Raw genomic sequence first — 13,725 nt, 5'->3', positions numbered from 1 at the left:
ATCTTTCACTAATTAATTGCTAAGAACCATAAAAAGTGGGATGCCAGGAAAAGCAAACCTATCTACCACATCTCTCATGATGGGCTAGTTGAGAACCCAATTAACTTGTATATGTAAAGTATGGATTTTGTTTGTCCCGGGGTAAAATCAATTCATGCTTTTCAAACACTGATCAGCACCCAACAAACTCATCTGAAAGTGTTCTGCTTCCTAAAGTTTAGAATGAGCAATTAAAACACACAAAACAAACACATGCAATTTGTGAAAGAAGAGCCACCTTTTTGAAAGTTGTGCACAATCAGAGGCCAAATAAAACCCAAATTCCCTCAAATTATCAAATGAGCCCATTGAAAAAACCAAACAAATAGCTTAGTGGGCTGTTTTAAGATGAGCCCATCAACCAGTTTGCTTGACACTAATGGGTCTCTTCCAATGCTACAATTCTTTGGTTCTCAAAGTGTTCTGGGCTCAAAAAGGTTCTTCATTTGGCCACTTCCATTTCAGTCTGAGTCTGTGGCTCAGCAGTAGAGGACACGCTCCGACTACGCACAAGGTCCCAGATTCAGTCTCTGCCCATCTCCAATGACAGGATCTCAGGAGATCACTCTGCCCAAGACAACAGCCAACTCACCTCCTGCATCTTCCTCTCTTCAGGGCTGATATTTCCCAGAAGGCCGCTCTCTCGCACAGCGGGCAGCTCCTGCCAAAGCGTGCTGTGCGGGATGGGGCCCCGAGGCCCCGCGGGCCCTTCGCCAGGGGAAGGGCCCCCATAGTCAGAGCTGCTGAAGCTGCTGTTGCGGGGGACCGTTTGCCTCTTGATCTCCTTGGAGATGACAGCCTGGCGATACGTCTGGTACAGGGGCTCTGAGGAGGGAAGAGATGGAAACGGGTTTCAAAAAGAGACACGTAGCCCCTCCAGACTGATGTGTGCTTTTTTGCAGATGTATTCTGTATCGCATCAAATAATAGTGCATTGGTAGTTGATTTGTGTTACTAGGCATCATTCCATCAGATGTCAAGGAAATAAGCAGCTATCCTATTTTTAAAAGACATCTGAAGAAAGCCCTGTTTAGGGAAGCTTTTAATATTTAACGCTGTATTGTTTTTAACACTCGATTGGGAGCTGCCCAGAGTGGCTGGGGAAACTCAACCAGATGGGCAGGGTATTAATAATAACAATAATAATAATAATAATAATAATAATAATAATAATTATAATTATTATTATTATTACTATTATAGTACCACCTCAGGTTACATACGCTTCAGGTCACATACGCTTCAGGTTACAGACTCCGCTAACCCAGAAATAGTACCTCGGGTTAAGAACTTTGCTTCAGGATGAGAACAGAAATCGTGTTCCGGCGGCGCAGCAGCAGCGGGAGGCCCCATTAGCTAAAGTGGTGCTTCAGGTTAAGAACAGTTTCAGGTTAAGAACGGAACTCCAGAACGAATTAAGTACTTAACCCGAGGTACCACTGTGTTATTATTTCTATTATTTTGTTGCTGTTGTTGTTGTTCCGCAAGGCAGGACTAAATAACCCCCCAGAGAATTTCTTAAAACCAGAAGCGATCGAATGGAAGCTAAGCGTCGGGAGATTTGTGACAGACAAAAGGAGGAACTTCTTCACACTGCGCATGGTTAAACTCTGGAATTTGCTCCAAAGTACTGTTGCTGTATTAGGCAGCATGGAAATCTATGAAATAAATAAATAAGATGTAGTGATGGCCAACTTGGAAAGCTTTTAAAGAGAGAAGTGGAGGAGGATAGGTCTATCGGTGGCTAATAGCCATACCTCCACTTTCAGAGACCTTATGTCTCTAAATGCCAGTTGGTGGGAATCACAAGTGAGGAGAGTGCTGGTTCTGCTTGCTGACTTCCCAGAATGGGCCCCCAGTTAGCCACTGTGAGAACAGGATGCTGCACTCAATGGGCCTTTGGCCTGATCCATGCTCAACCCTTGTCCTGCACCAATTTCCCACTTACCATCCTGCAGGTAAAGTCCCCAGTCAGGGCCCTTTGGGGATAGCACCGTGCAGTGTCTGCAAGGAAGGAGAAGCAGAAAGAAACTAATTGGTAAATTATCTTAAGAGATGATGCCTTCCTGGTTGAACCGAGGATGATGGAGCAGTCAGACTGCAGTCTTGTAAGATCCATTAAAAAAAAAAATCACCATTGGGAGCCAGATGCAAAAGGAATACACTTGTAAACAACCCACCAAGTGCTTCTGAGCACATTCTCAGCCTGGGAATTAGTTTTCAATCCCAGAACTAAGAGTTCTTATACACATGTATGTCAGTCCAGGTTTCCCCCAAACAGTCTTCATTTCAACAAGATGGAAGGAACCTTCTTATTCTTGCGATTGCTAAAAAATGGTGAGTCCAAAACACTTGACTATCTTGAGGAAGCATCGTAGCTCAGTGGCTGAGCATCTGCTTTGCATGCAGAAAGTCTCTGGTTCAATACCCAATATCTCCGGTCCCATGTCTGAAACCCCAGGAGAGCTGCTGCCAGCCAGTGTAGATTATATTGAGCTAGATGGACCAATGGGCTGGGACGCGGGTGGTGCTGTGAGTTAAACCACAGAGCCTAGGACTTGCTGATCAGAAGGTTGGCGGTTCGAATCCCCGCGATGGGGTGAGCTCCCGTTGCTCGGTCCCTGCTCCTGCCAACCTAGCAGTTCAAAAGCACGTCAAAGTGCAAGTAGATAAATAGGTACCGCTCCGGTGGGAAGGTAAACGGCATTTTCATGAGCTGCTCTGGTTCGCCAGAAGCGGCTTAGTCATGCTGGCCACATGACCCGGAAGCTGTACGCCGGCTCCCTCAGCCAATAAACGAGATGAGCGCCGCAACCCCAGAGTCAGCCACAACTGGACCTAATGGTCAGGGGTCCCTTTACCTCTACCTAGATGGACCAATAGTAGAATGGACCTGGTAGACATTTAGGCTCGTTCAGAGATTCTCTGGACAGGCAAAGTCAACAAAGTGATCATACAGGCAGAATGCATGACAATCTCTCTGTGTGTGTTTATGGCACTTTTAAGTTCAGCCTCCTCCTTCAACAGACACAATTTGCAGAAGATGGTATTCCAACCCCATACTCTGATTGATGCAAACAGACCCTCTGCCCTCCCAAAAGTTGGGCTACGCCCCAGAAACCTGAAGTGATCCAACTAGTTCTGCAGAGATAACAGTGCACTTCACTTTACAACTCTCTCAAGATTCAATCTCCACTCCAGAAGAAGGCAGTGGTTTGTCCAAAGTGGGGCAAGCTGACTCAAATATAATGCCTCACTTCCTATGTTCCTATATTCACTGTGAATCACCCAGAAATCTGGGCAAGCCCATCACAACATCCCCCGATCAAGCTCAGCATCCTTTTTGCACACAAATACCCATGGACATCTTTCATTCAGGAATTTGCGGGCACACGGAAGAACACCAACGCACCCGTCATTTGGGGTCTCCGCGTCAGAGTCTCCAGGAGTCGGGCATTCATTTTCACAGCCATCTGGTGAGAGAGAAATTTTGCAGAGTTAGTTGAGATTGGAAAAGGAGCAGAGATGAAGCTATGTGTGGGGAGCAGGGTATTGCTCTCACTCGTTTTTATTTTATTTTAGGTAACTACCGTACTTTTCCATCTATAAGACACCAACATGTATAAGACAACCCCTATTTTTTTTAACCCAAAATTAAGAAATTAAGTTGTTTAGCTTTGGGGGGGGGGAGGTCACTTCCACCAATCGCTCACTCGCCTGCCTGCCACTGCTGACCCCTTGTCACAGCCACTGCCGATTGCACACCTCACCTCAGCTGCCAATTGTTTGCCCGCTCACCGCCAACAGCCCACCCGCCACAGCCACCAATCACCTGCCCAATTGCCACAGCCAATAGCCAGCAGGCCTTTCCGCAGCCACCAATCACCCACCCAATCGCCGCTGCCAATCTCCTGCTTGCTGCTGCCATTAATCGCACGTCCCCCTCTGCATTCACTATCCGTGTATAAGATGACACCCAATTTTTGCCTAATTTTTTTTAGCAAAAAGCATCATCTTATACATGGAAAAATATGGTATTTTGGGTAATTTTAGTCTTTTATTATTTTCCTTGCTGGCCAATTGCCTTGGGACCTTTTCAGGAGGCATGGAATATACTGAATATATCTTAGCCTAGCAAATATCTTAACTCCACTCTTCTTATCCTTCCCAGGCCGCCCCCCTCTCCCAATTATGTCTTTCACTCGCAGGGTGCTGTCGTTACCTTGACATGGTCCTTCACCCAAGGGTGGCGGTGGCTGGGTTGGAGGAGGAGGGAGGCCTTGAGGCAATGGCGGCGGCGGCTGGGAGGGCGGAGGGGGAGTCATGGTTGTGGGCAACTGGCAGGAAGGGGGCAGAGGGGGCTGGTTCTGTGGGAGGGGAAGGGGCGCCTGTGCCTGGGAGATGGGCGGCGGCGGTGGGGGCATTGAGGGGGGAGGCATGAGGAGCCCTTCCACCGCAGAGAGGAGGCAGGTGTCGCCTTGAGCTTGGTTCATCTCCAGCGGGTACTGCAGGGAACTCCGGCGAGAGTAGGCTAAAGGAACTAAGGAGTTGCGAGGCGGTTTCGTGGGGGCCTTGGGTGGGATGGCGGGGGGCAAGGCCTCGCCATCCAAAGATGCAAGGGAACCCGCTTTGCTGCGCCGGGGAGGCTTGGGCATCAAGGGCGGGCAGCGCAGCGGAAGAGGCTCGGCGGTGGATCGGTACCCTGTCAAGACCACACCGCCTTCGGGGTGCCCGTTGGCCGAGGGAGGTGGGTCAGGGGGCTTCTTGCTGCGGGGAGAACGGCGGGATTTAGGGGGCCGCCCACTGCAGGCTGGGGGGCTGGGTGCAGCTGGGGCATTGAGCACCAAGAGGTGTTGGAAGACAGGCCCTCCCTCATCTGCAGAGGACGAGAGGTCTGAGGCGGGACCGTCCTCACAGTCGGCCTGCTGGGAATGTGCCGGAATCCAGGCCAAGACCATGCCTGGCCGCTGCTGATGGCAGATGCAGGGGCAGCCTGAGGGGCAGGTGGCTGGCGACTCGACGCCGTTCTGCTCCACCACAGGCGACACGGGCTTCTGGGGATCCTCACTGGGATCTGTGGGAAAGAGAGAAGCAAAAGAAGAGAAGAATGGGAGATCAAGGTGACGGATTATGCCGAAATGGCTAAAATGACCAGAACCGTCGGAAATCAGGAAGACCAAATTTTTAATAAGGCATGGGGGAAATTTATAATTTGTCTTAAAAACCTAAAATCGTTAGTAGGATTGGAATAACACTTGTAGTTTAATGGTGAATTTTGGACACAACGGAGATGTAAAAGATTTGGATTATCATAAAAGATGCAGGAGGAAATGGCTAACAATAGGACCCACAAAGGGGAGCAGGGGAAGCCAGGAGATTCTTTGGAATCTTGTTTTTATATTGTACGTTGGATATGATTGTAAAATTTTAATCTGAAAAACCAAATACATAAATTTAAAAAAAGAGAAGAGAAGCAACCCTGGAGGCCTTGTCAAAGATAAGACAGAGCCTCTGCCATGCGAAGAGATGCTGCTTTAGATATTGCCATGCACTGAGGCTCAAAGATAGAGGTAGAACAGGAATGGGGGGGGGGGCGGAATTGGAAGCGAACAGGGATCCTACGAACAGGGATCGCGGAATTTGGAAAGCTCAAGTAGAGTGTGGAAATCAACAGCTAGGACAGAGCTTTCCCAACTTTTCACGTTGGTGACACGCGTTTTAGACATGCATCATTTCACGAGACTGTAATTCGGTTTTACTAGCAAACTGGAGGTTAAACTAACCCCTTTCCAGTGCCAGGAGGAGCACCAGGAGAATTTGCACAACACACCTACACACCGCAGCCGACACACTAACATCTCGCGACACACAGTTTGGAAAGCTCTGAGCTAAGGAAACGGAACAAACTGTTGTGTGAATGAAGCCTATTTTAGTTGTGTCCCCATCACACCTCCCTGCAAGGGCAATACTGACAGCTAAGGCTGTTGCTGCACTGGTTGTTAAGGACAGAGGGCTGCTTGAGGGCAGAATGAAGCTGGCAAGGCAGTGCCCCATTCAGCCTAATGGACCAGCCTGGGCTGGTATGCAAACACGCTTTGAATGCACAATTTATACAAGAAGCAAAACAATTCACCATTACTTGGGGCAGAGATTCCAGCTCGGGATGCACGTGGCTTTCGAAGCATCCCAAGGCCTGCAGGGCCAGAGGTTACCTTCCAGCCAAATACATTTTTATTTACCTTACTTTGAGTTCTGTATGTTGTATACTGCCTTGCTGTGTTTTCTAATGAGTGTGATCTATAAATATTTTAATACCGAATTGGCCTGAATATAAGCCGCACCCGAATATAAGCCGCACCTTTAAAATTCAAGGGGGGGGGGAAGAGAAAAAAGACAATACAGTGGTACCTTGGGTCAAGAACTTCATTCATTCTGGAGGTCCGTTCTTAACCTGAAACTGTTCTTCACCTGAGGTACCACTTTAGCTACTGGGGCCTCCCGCTGCCACTGCACTGCCGGGGCGCGATTTCTGTTCTCATCCTGAAGCAAAGTTCTTAATCTGAGGTACTATTTCTGGGTTAGCGGAGTCTGTAACCTGAGGTACCGCTGTACCCGAATATAAGCCGCTCCCTTAAAATTCCTCAGGCACTCACACCCATATGTCTGTTTCAGCAGCAATATCGTAAAAGCCCATTTTTGTAAGGTAGCAAATTTAAGCCACACTTTTAACTTTTCATGGTCAGAATTTGGAAAAAAAAGTGAGGCTTATATTCAGACCAATGCGATAAAAGGGAAGGAAGCCACAAACAGCCACATAGCCTTATAGCCAAGTTCACTTACCCAACTGCCCCTCCTTGCCCTCCGATATTTTCTCTTCCCCATTCCCAGCGACAGGCACCTGGCTGCAGTTCACAGCAGGCTGAGCCGGCTTCCCCGCCTCTTCTTTCTCCGTGTGGCTGAAGCGCACGACGATTTTACGAACGGCACCAGAGTTCTGCAGCTTGTGGAGCTGCTGCTGTTGGCTGCAGGGGGGATCAGCCGACCTAGAGGATCCATCGTTGGCAGCCTCAGTTGAGGAGTCCTCTGGGGGCAAAGGTGGGGTTGGTCCACGGCTCGGCCTGGCAGAGTCCGGCCTGGGGGGCAAGTACGGTCGTGGCCTGGTGGGTGGGCGGGGCTTAATGATGCGCGTGGGTTTCTGGGTCGGAGGGGTCGCCGGAGGCAGAGGGTCCATGGAGGACATCTTCACAGCGGGTGGGTCATCCGCAGCGCTGCCGCCACGACTTCATTTCCTGGGGGGAGGGAGGGAGAGCGAGAGGCAGACACAATCAAGCAGAAGCCTAAATAATAACAAATAACAGAATTTTATTTACCGTATTTTTCGCTCTATAGGACGCACCCGACCATAAGACGGACCTAGTTTTAGAGGGGGAGAACAAGGGAAAAAAATTCTCTCCCTCTCTGCACAGCGCACCTTCAGCGAAGCAGCAGGAGAAACGGAGTCCCTTCCATTTCTCCTCCCGCTTCGCTGAAGGGGCGCTGCGCAGCTTTCCTTCTCTTTCGCCTCTCAAGCGAAGCGAAGCCAGGAGAGCAAGAGCGATTGGTGCGCACCAACCCCTCTTGCTCTTCTGGCTTCAGCAAAAGCAACACGAAGCCTCCGGAGCGCAGCGGGAGCACTCCTGCTGCGCTCTGGAGGCTTCGTGTTGCTTTCGCTGAAGCCATGAAGCCTGCATTCGCTTCTTAAGACGCACACACATTTCCCCTTAATTTTTGGAGGGAAAAAAGTGTGTTTTATAGAGCGAAAAATGTGGTATATCCCGCCCTCCCTAGCCGAAGCCGGGCTGAGAGCGGCTAACAACAGTAAAATAATAATAACGGCGGGGGTGAGGGAACATTTTTCAGCCTGACAGGCTGTCCGGGGGCAACTTGCATTTTTTTAAATGCTTCCTCACATTAAGCGAATGAAATCACAGAACTGTACATTTGGAACAATCATCTAGGGCAACCCTCTGTAATGTAGGAATCTCAGCTAAAGCTTCCAGGATAGATGGCCATCCAACCTCTGCTTAAAAGCCTCCAGGGAAGGAGAGCCCACCACCTCCCGAGGAAGCCCATTCTACTTTTGAACAGCTTCAGAAAGGTCCTCCTGATGTTTAGTCAGAATCTCCTTTCTTGCAATTTGAAGCCATTGACCACTTTCAGACCACTCCCTGCCGTGCTCATCCTATGTTTGCTGCAAAGTCTTGTGTGTTTTGCTCATAAAGCATTCAAAAGACTGGATCCCTACCATCAAAAGTGGCTCAGCCTGCTCTATCACTTAAGGAGGGTGGTAGCTCAGTGGCTGAGCCTCTGTTTTGCACTCAGAAGGTTCCAGGTTCAATCCTCGGCTTCCCCAGGTATGGCTGGGAATGTCCTGATACGACAGACAGCTGATGTCATGTCAGAGCAGACAATATTGAGTTGGATGGACCAATGGACTAACTCTGTAGAAGGCAATGTCAGTTGGCTGTATATAGAGAGTGGGGACCCTTCTGAAACAACAGTAGAATAGACTGTGCCACTTAAGACGGAAGGAGGCAATCGCTTTTTTAATGCTCTCTCGTGTTGTTTTTTCAAAAGCCTCTCTGCAAACGGGAGAATTAGCAAAGTCAGAAACAGGCTAGAATGGAGCCTTTGTCCCCGGTGCACACACATTATTTTATTTGCAGAAAGTGCTTGTTTGTTTTAGCATAAGGGAAGGATTCACAAATGGTATCCCATTTCACTTGCAATTGTAGCCAGCACAGTCCATTACACCATCTCGTGACCCAGTCACATCGTTCTGTTTAATACAGGCATGGGTCAAGGCTAAGTTTAAGAAGCTGAAGGGGCCCTGGACCCCTTGGGGAAGGAGGGGGCACCTACTGGTCTACCAGCCCCAATTTACACTGTCCCACAAAGGCTACTAGCAGTATATATTCATGGGAAGTTGCGTTATCACACTGAATCATACTGGCTGTGTACACATACAGCTAGGTAGTTCTTTTCCTCAATTCGGATTGAAGCTGGTTTTGGAGAGGAAACACACTATTTCATAAGAAACAATAGGATAGATATGGATTGCGCCTAACATCCATTTCCAAACCACGAATGGGAGCGCACTGAATGCAAAGCAACTGGGAGTGTGCACACTTGGTGTGGCAAAGATGTTGACCTCCCGTTCGTTGCTGGACTACAAAACCCATAATCCCTGACCACTTATCACACTTGCAGGGGCTGATGGGAGTGGTAGTCCTCACCATCCAGAGGACACTACATTGACTGCCCCTGTTCCCACACAGATGGGCAGCGACTCTCTCCAGTGTTTTGGACCAGGGCCTTTCTGAAACGGGTGTTGTTGGCACGATAAGCATGTGCTCAGCCACAGAGCTACAGCTTTTCGCTCATGGGAGGCTGAGGCAAGAGCCCTGTAGGCAAAGCAGCAGCTTAAAGGAGGGATTGTGTCAACACCCCCTCAACCCCGGTTCAGGATAAAAGTTCTGGGCGTCCGGTTGAATCAGGCTTCCTTCCGGAAGCATTCCAGAATCATACGCGAGGTCTTGGCAGCGCTTGCCCAAAGCCCTGTCGTCATCTATCACTTGGACTGGGCCTCCACAACCTCGTTCATTTCTGCTCTGCACGCAGGCAACGCATCCTGCCCTCTGGGGAGCTGAAACACGCAGCAGCCCAGCCGGCTCTAAATGCTACCCCCCCCCCCCCGCTTTGAGGGCCAGCTGCCAGAACAGGCCCTCCAGCCTGGCTAGCACACTCCTGGGTGTGGCTCTCGTACTTCCAGCTGGGGAAGTTGACCGCAACAGGGCTGCTCAGCCTGGCCAGAGGCTGCCCAAGGAACGTGGAGATGAAATAAAGAGGCAAGTCATAGGAAATGGAGGAGGGGAGGCTGTTAGTCAGGCCCTGATGCAAGCAGCAAAGGGGGATGGCAACTCCACCTATTTTAGGTAAAACTGGAGCATGGGAAAAATCAGACATCCATTTTATTATGCATTCTTGACGTTTGGCGCTTGGAGAGTTTAGACGTGACCCTGCTTTCCATCCTGTTTTGTGGCTGCAGAAGTTTCAGGGCAGAGATACGACTTCAGTGCATCTTGCGGAAACCCTGCAGCTTTTCATACTGCAAATGCTCTGGTTTTATATTTTGGCCCTCCTTTCGTCGCTCTATGGAGCAAGAGCAAACGTAAGAACCTAAGATTTACTTGCAGGATCAGGCCAGTGGCCTACCTAGTCCAGCATCCTGCTCTCACAGTGGCCAACCAGATGCCTGCGAGAAGCCTGCAGGCTTCTAGGCGGCAATAAAGTCAAAAAGCACGAGGCAAGAATCGCAGAATAACTCATAAAGTGGAATGACGTGCAGACACACAGCAGGTTCTTATGGAGATGGTCCAGAATAAATCCACCACTGATGCACTAATATTGCTCAATGGTATGTGTTGCAGAATACAATCCACAAAAACAAAGCCCAACTTCGAAGAACCCTTGTCTGACTAGGATTTGGCAGAACAGGGTTCAAATCCCCACTCAGCCATGAAGCTCACCAGGTGACCCTGGGCCCGTCACTGCCTCTCGGCCTAATCCAATTTACAAGGGTTGTTGTGAAGATTACCATATTTTTCGCCCTATAGGGTGCACCGGCCCATAGGGTGCACCTAGTTTTTTTGGGGGGGGAATAAAGAAAAAAAATTATTCCCACCCCCCAGGCGTGGGGCTGGGGCGGGGAAAGCCCGAGCTTCCCCTGACGCCAGCCCCTAGAACAGGCTGCTATCCGCAAGCCTGGGGAGCCTGGTGGGAACTCCCGCCAGTCTCCCCAGGCTTGTGGATATCGGCCTGAAGCCCGGGGCGCACTCTGCTGCGCTCCCCGGGTTTCGGGCTGCAGGCTGCTGTCCGCAAGCCTTGGGAGCTCGGTGGGAGTTCCTGCCAGGCTCCCCAGGCTTGCGGATAGCTTCCTGAAAGCCTGCATTCGCCCCATAGGACGCACACACATTTCCCATTCATTTTTGTAGGGGACAAAGTGCGTCCTATAGGGCGAAAAATACGGTAAATGAGGAGGGGGAGAACTATGTATGCCTTGAGCTCCTTAGAGGAAAAAGGTGGGATATAAATGCAATAAAAATAAATAAGAAAGTGACCAGGCTATGCATTGCAGTTGCATCAGCAGTGGCCAGCATGATACCCCTGCCCAGATATAACTGAATACAACTCCCATCAGCTCCAGCCTACATGGCTGATAGTCAGGGATTATGGGAGTTGTAGTCCAACAGCATCTGAAGGAGTACTCCTGCATGGCACAATGACATGTCAACCAAAACCAGCTACAGTGGTGGTAGTGAAGGAGACTCTGGTCCTTATTGGGACCGTGGGAAGGGAAGGAGTATTTGATTTTCCACTCGGAGCCTGCCAAACCTTTCCTGCCCCCTCAAAGCTGCTATTCTACCAAAACTACCCCCGCCGCCGTCCGACAAGTAAAAGTTGTAGCCCTTTTTTCCTCCGGGGCTTTTCCGTTTCTCTAAAGGAACTCACAAAACAGCAGTTGCTACTTGACCTCAAGGGACCGTGACACCCTCTTCAGTCCCTGCCCCTGCCTCCAGCACAAAAACATACCCCAAACATCCCACAATCGAGTGAATCTTCCATACTTCTGTGTTTGCATGAGAATCTCCCTCCCTCCCTCACACACACACAAAAACACGTCAAGTTTGTAGCCCTTATGATTTCCAAAAGATACCTGGGGTGGGAGGAATATAGGGACTGGTGAAATCTCAAGTTATACAGGACTGGCCACTCAATGCATGAGTGTTTATATGGTCAGGGTGCCAATCAAGGGCAGAATAGCTCAACCCTCCCCCTCCAAGAAGCGGTAACAAAATCTATGCCAAAGAAACTATTAGTGCAACTGCTATAAGCTTGCATCACCGACTCCACTAAATACTTTGGCATTCTTCAGTGAAGAATGTGGAGGGAGGCAGAGAGAGAGAGAGAGAACTATTACAGAGAGCACATATCCCTGTATAGATTCCCTTCATTTCAAATCCAATGCCACAGCTTCTATTTACTTCTGAGCCCAAGCGAGTGCCCTTATCAGCTGCATATAAACTCTCCTGGATCAAAAACTGGGCAGGGCTGGAAAGAATGTGCCAGTCGTCCCCTCCAAAATCCCCCTCCCCGCATCCCAGCAGATTTAATTCCCAGGCCGACTGTTCCTTTTCTATAAAAGAAAATTGGCCTAGATCTCGATTCCAGAAAACACGTTCCAAACCCTGCCACACAGGGACACACCCTCAAACATACCCCAGAACACACATACAACACACACAATGCTCTTCCTCTGCAGGCTTCAGAGTTCCAGTCTGTTCTCCTAGCCTCATCTTACCTGTTCCCATACCTGACGGCTGCAAAACCACGGCCAAGCAGAAGAGGGACCGCTGAACACATGCAAACATGCACACACATACATGCATGGCGGGGGACTGGCGACGGGGAGGTGGGGTGGCGAGGAGGCAGGAATGAATTTGGGACAGCTGTCTCCCAGGAGACAGTTGCAAGGATGTCAGCTGCTGAGTATTTTGGGCCCGCCATGTGGGTAGAGAAAGTCAGGCTTTGTGCCTGTCAGGAAATAGAACAGCAAGGGAGGCAAAGGAGGAAAGCAAGGGGGTGGGCCTGTAGAGAAAGGATGTGTGTGTGTTTGGAGGGGTACTGGTCGGCAACCGGCGGCCGTCAAACCAAAACACGGCCAGTGTAAAGTCCTTGCTTGGCCTGCTGCTTCTATTGGGCCCTAAAATCAAACGCCAGAAACCTTTAGCCCCAGCAGCTCCAAGAGGCTGAGAAAATGTCGCGTAGGTTGAAATGCCCCCCCCCCAACAACTGAATACAGCTCCTCTCCCCAATTGGCCCAAAAACATGGCCTCCCCTATACCACCCCCCAATCGTATATTTTCATACATACGAAAATAAAAATTAGTCCTCTGTGTGTGGACTAAAGGGAAGAGAAAAGAGAGAGAAAATCAAGGGAGGGAGGGAGCACGAATGGAATGGAGTATCCTGGAAGAGGGAAGGACTGTCTGGCTCCCTGAACTAGGAGCACTCCAGCCTGTGGATGAGGTTCAAGGCAGGTTCAAGGCAGCCTGCTCTGCTCTTTCTCATTCCTGCATTGCAGGGGATGGACTAGATGACCCTTGGTGTCCCTTACAGCTCTACATTTCTATGATTCAGTTGCGGGCCTCTCTTGTTCTCTCTGTGACCAACCACAAACACCCTCTGGGCAGCACTATAAGATTGCAGAGGAAGTCGGGAACTTCGCGCCTAGGGGCCGAATGTGCCCCCCCCCCCAGGTCTTTATCCGGCCCTCATAGCTCTCCCCAGGCAAAACCCAGGTTCACACACCCCAGAGCGTTTTTGCCTTACATGCATCCAAGTTTTCTAATAATGCTGGATGGAGGATAAGGGAGGAGTGTGCGAGTGTATGTAGAAACTAGCCTCCTGTAACAAAGGTAAATTTTACCTTTGTTGCTCTGTCACCTTCTGCCTTAAGCTCTGACTGGTGGCCCTCAGGAGGTTAGTGCAGAAGGGAATGTGGCCCTCGAGCTGAAATAAAAGGTTCATGGTTCCTGCTTTACAATCTAAAGCACTGAGTGTGGACTGAAAGGTTGCAGAGAGACT

The 13,725-nt window shown here is 49.7% G+C and overlaps 1 protein-coding gene across 3 annotated transcripts in view; it reads right to left on the bottom strand.

Annotated features, from left to right (window-relative positions):
• The window catches only part of ARHGEF15 (Rho guanine nucleotide exchange factor 15), a 57,638-nt gene that overhangs the window by 13,315 nt on the left and 30,598 nt on the right, over positions 1–13,725 (bottom strand). For all 3 annotated transcript variants that reach the window (XM_081885231.1, XM_081885230.1, XM_081885229.1), the window contains exons 2-6: positions 6,880–7,328; positions 4,262–5,113; positions 3,452–3,512; positions 1,988–2,043; positions 632–864 (exon numbers count right to left, since the gene is read on the bottom strand). In XM_081885231.1, the coding sequence (XP_081741357.1) occupies positions 632–864; positions 1,988–2,043; positions 3,452–3,512; positions 4,262–5,113; positions 6,880–7,279 (1,602 nt within the window). In that variant the 5' untranslated portion in view covers positions 7,280–7,328. The remainder of the gene's footprint in view (positions 1–631; positions 865–1,987; positions 2,044–3,451; positions 3,513–4,261; positions 5,114–6,879; positions 7,329–13,725) is intronic.

The sequence above is a fragment of the Podarcis melisellensis genome (genome assembly GCF_964234715.1).
Source record: "Podarcis melisellensis genome assembly, chromosome: 13".
Taxonomy (NCBI): domain Eukaryota; kingdom Metazoa; phylum Chordata; class Lepidosauria; order Squamata; family Lacertidae; genus Podarcis; species Podarcis melisellensis.
This window is presented reverse-complemented; position numbering and strand designations above follow the sequence as displayed.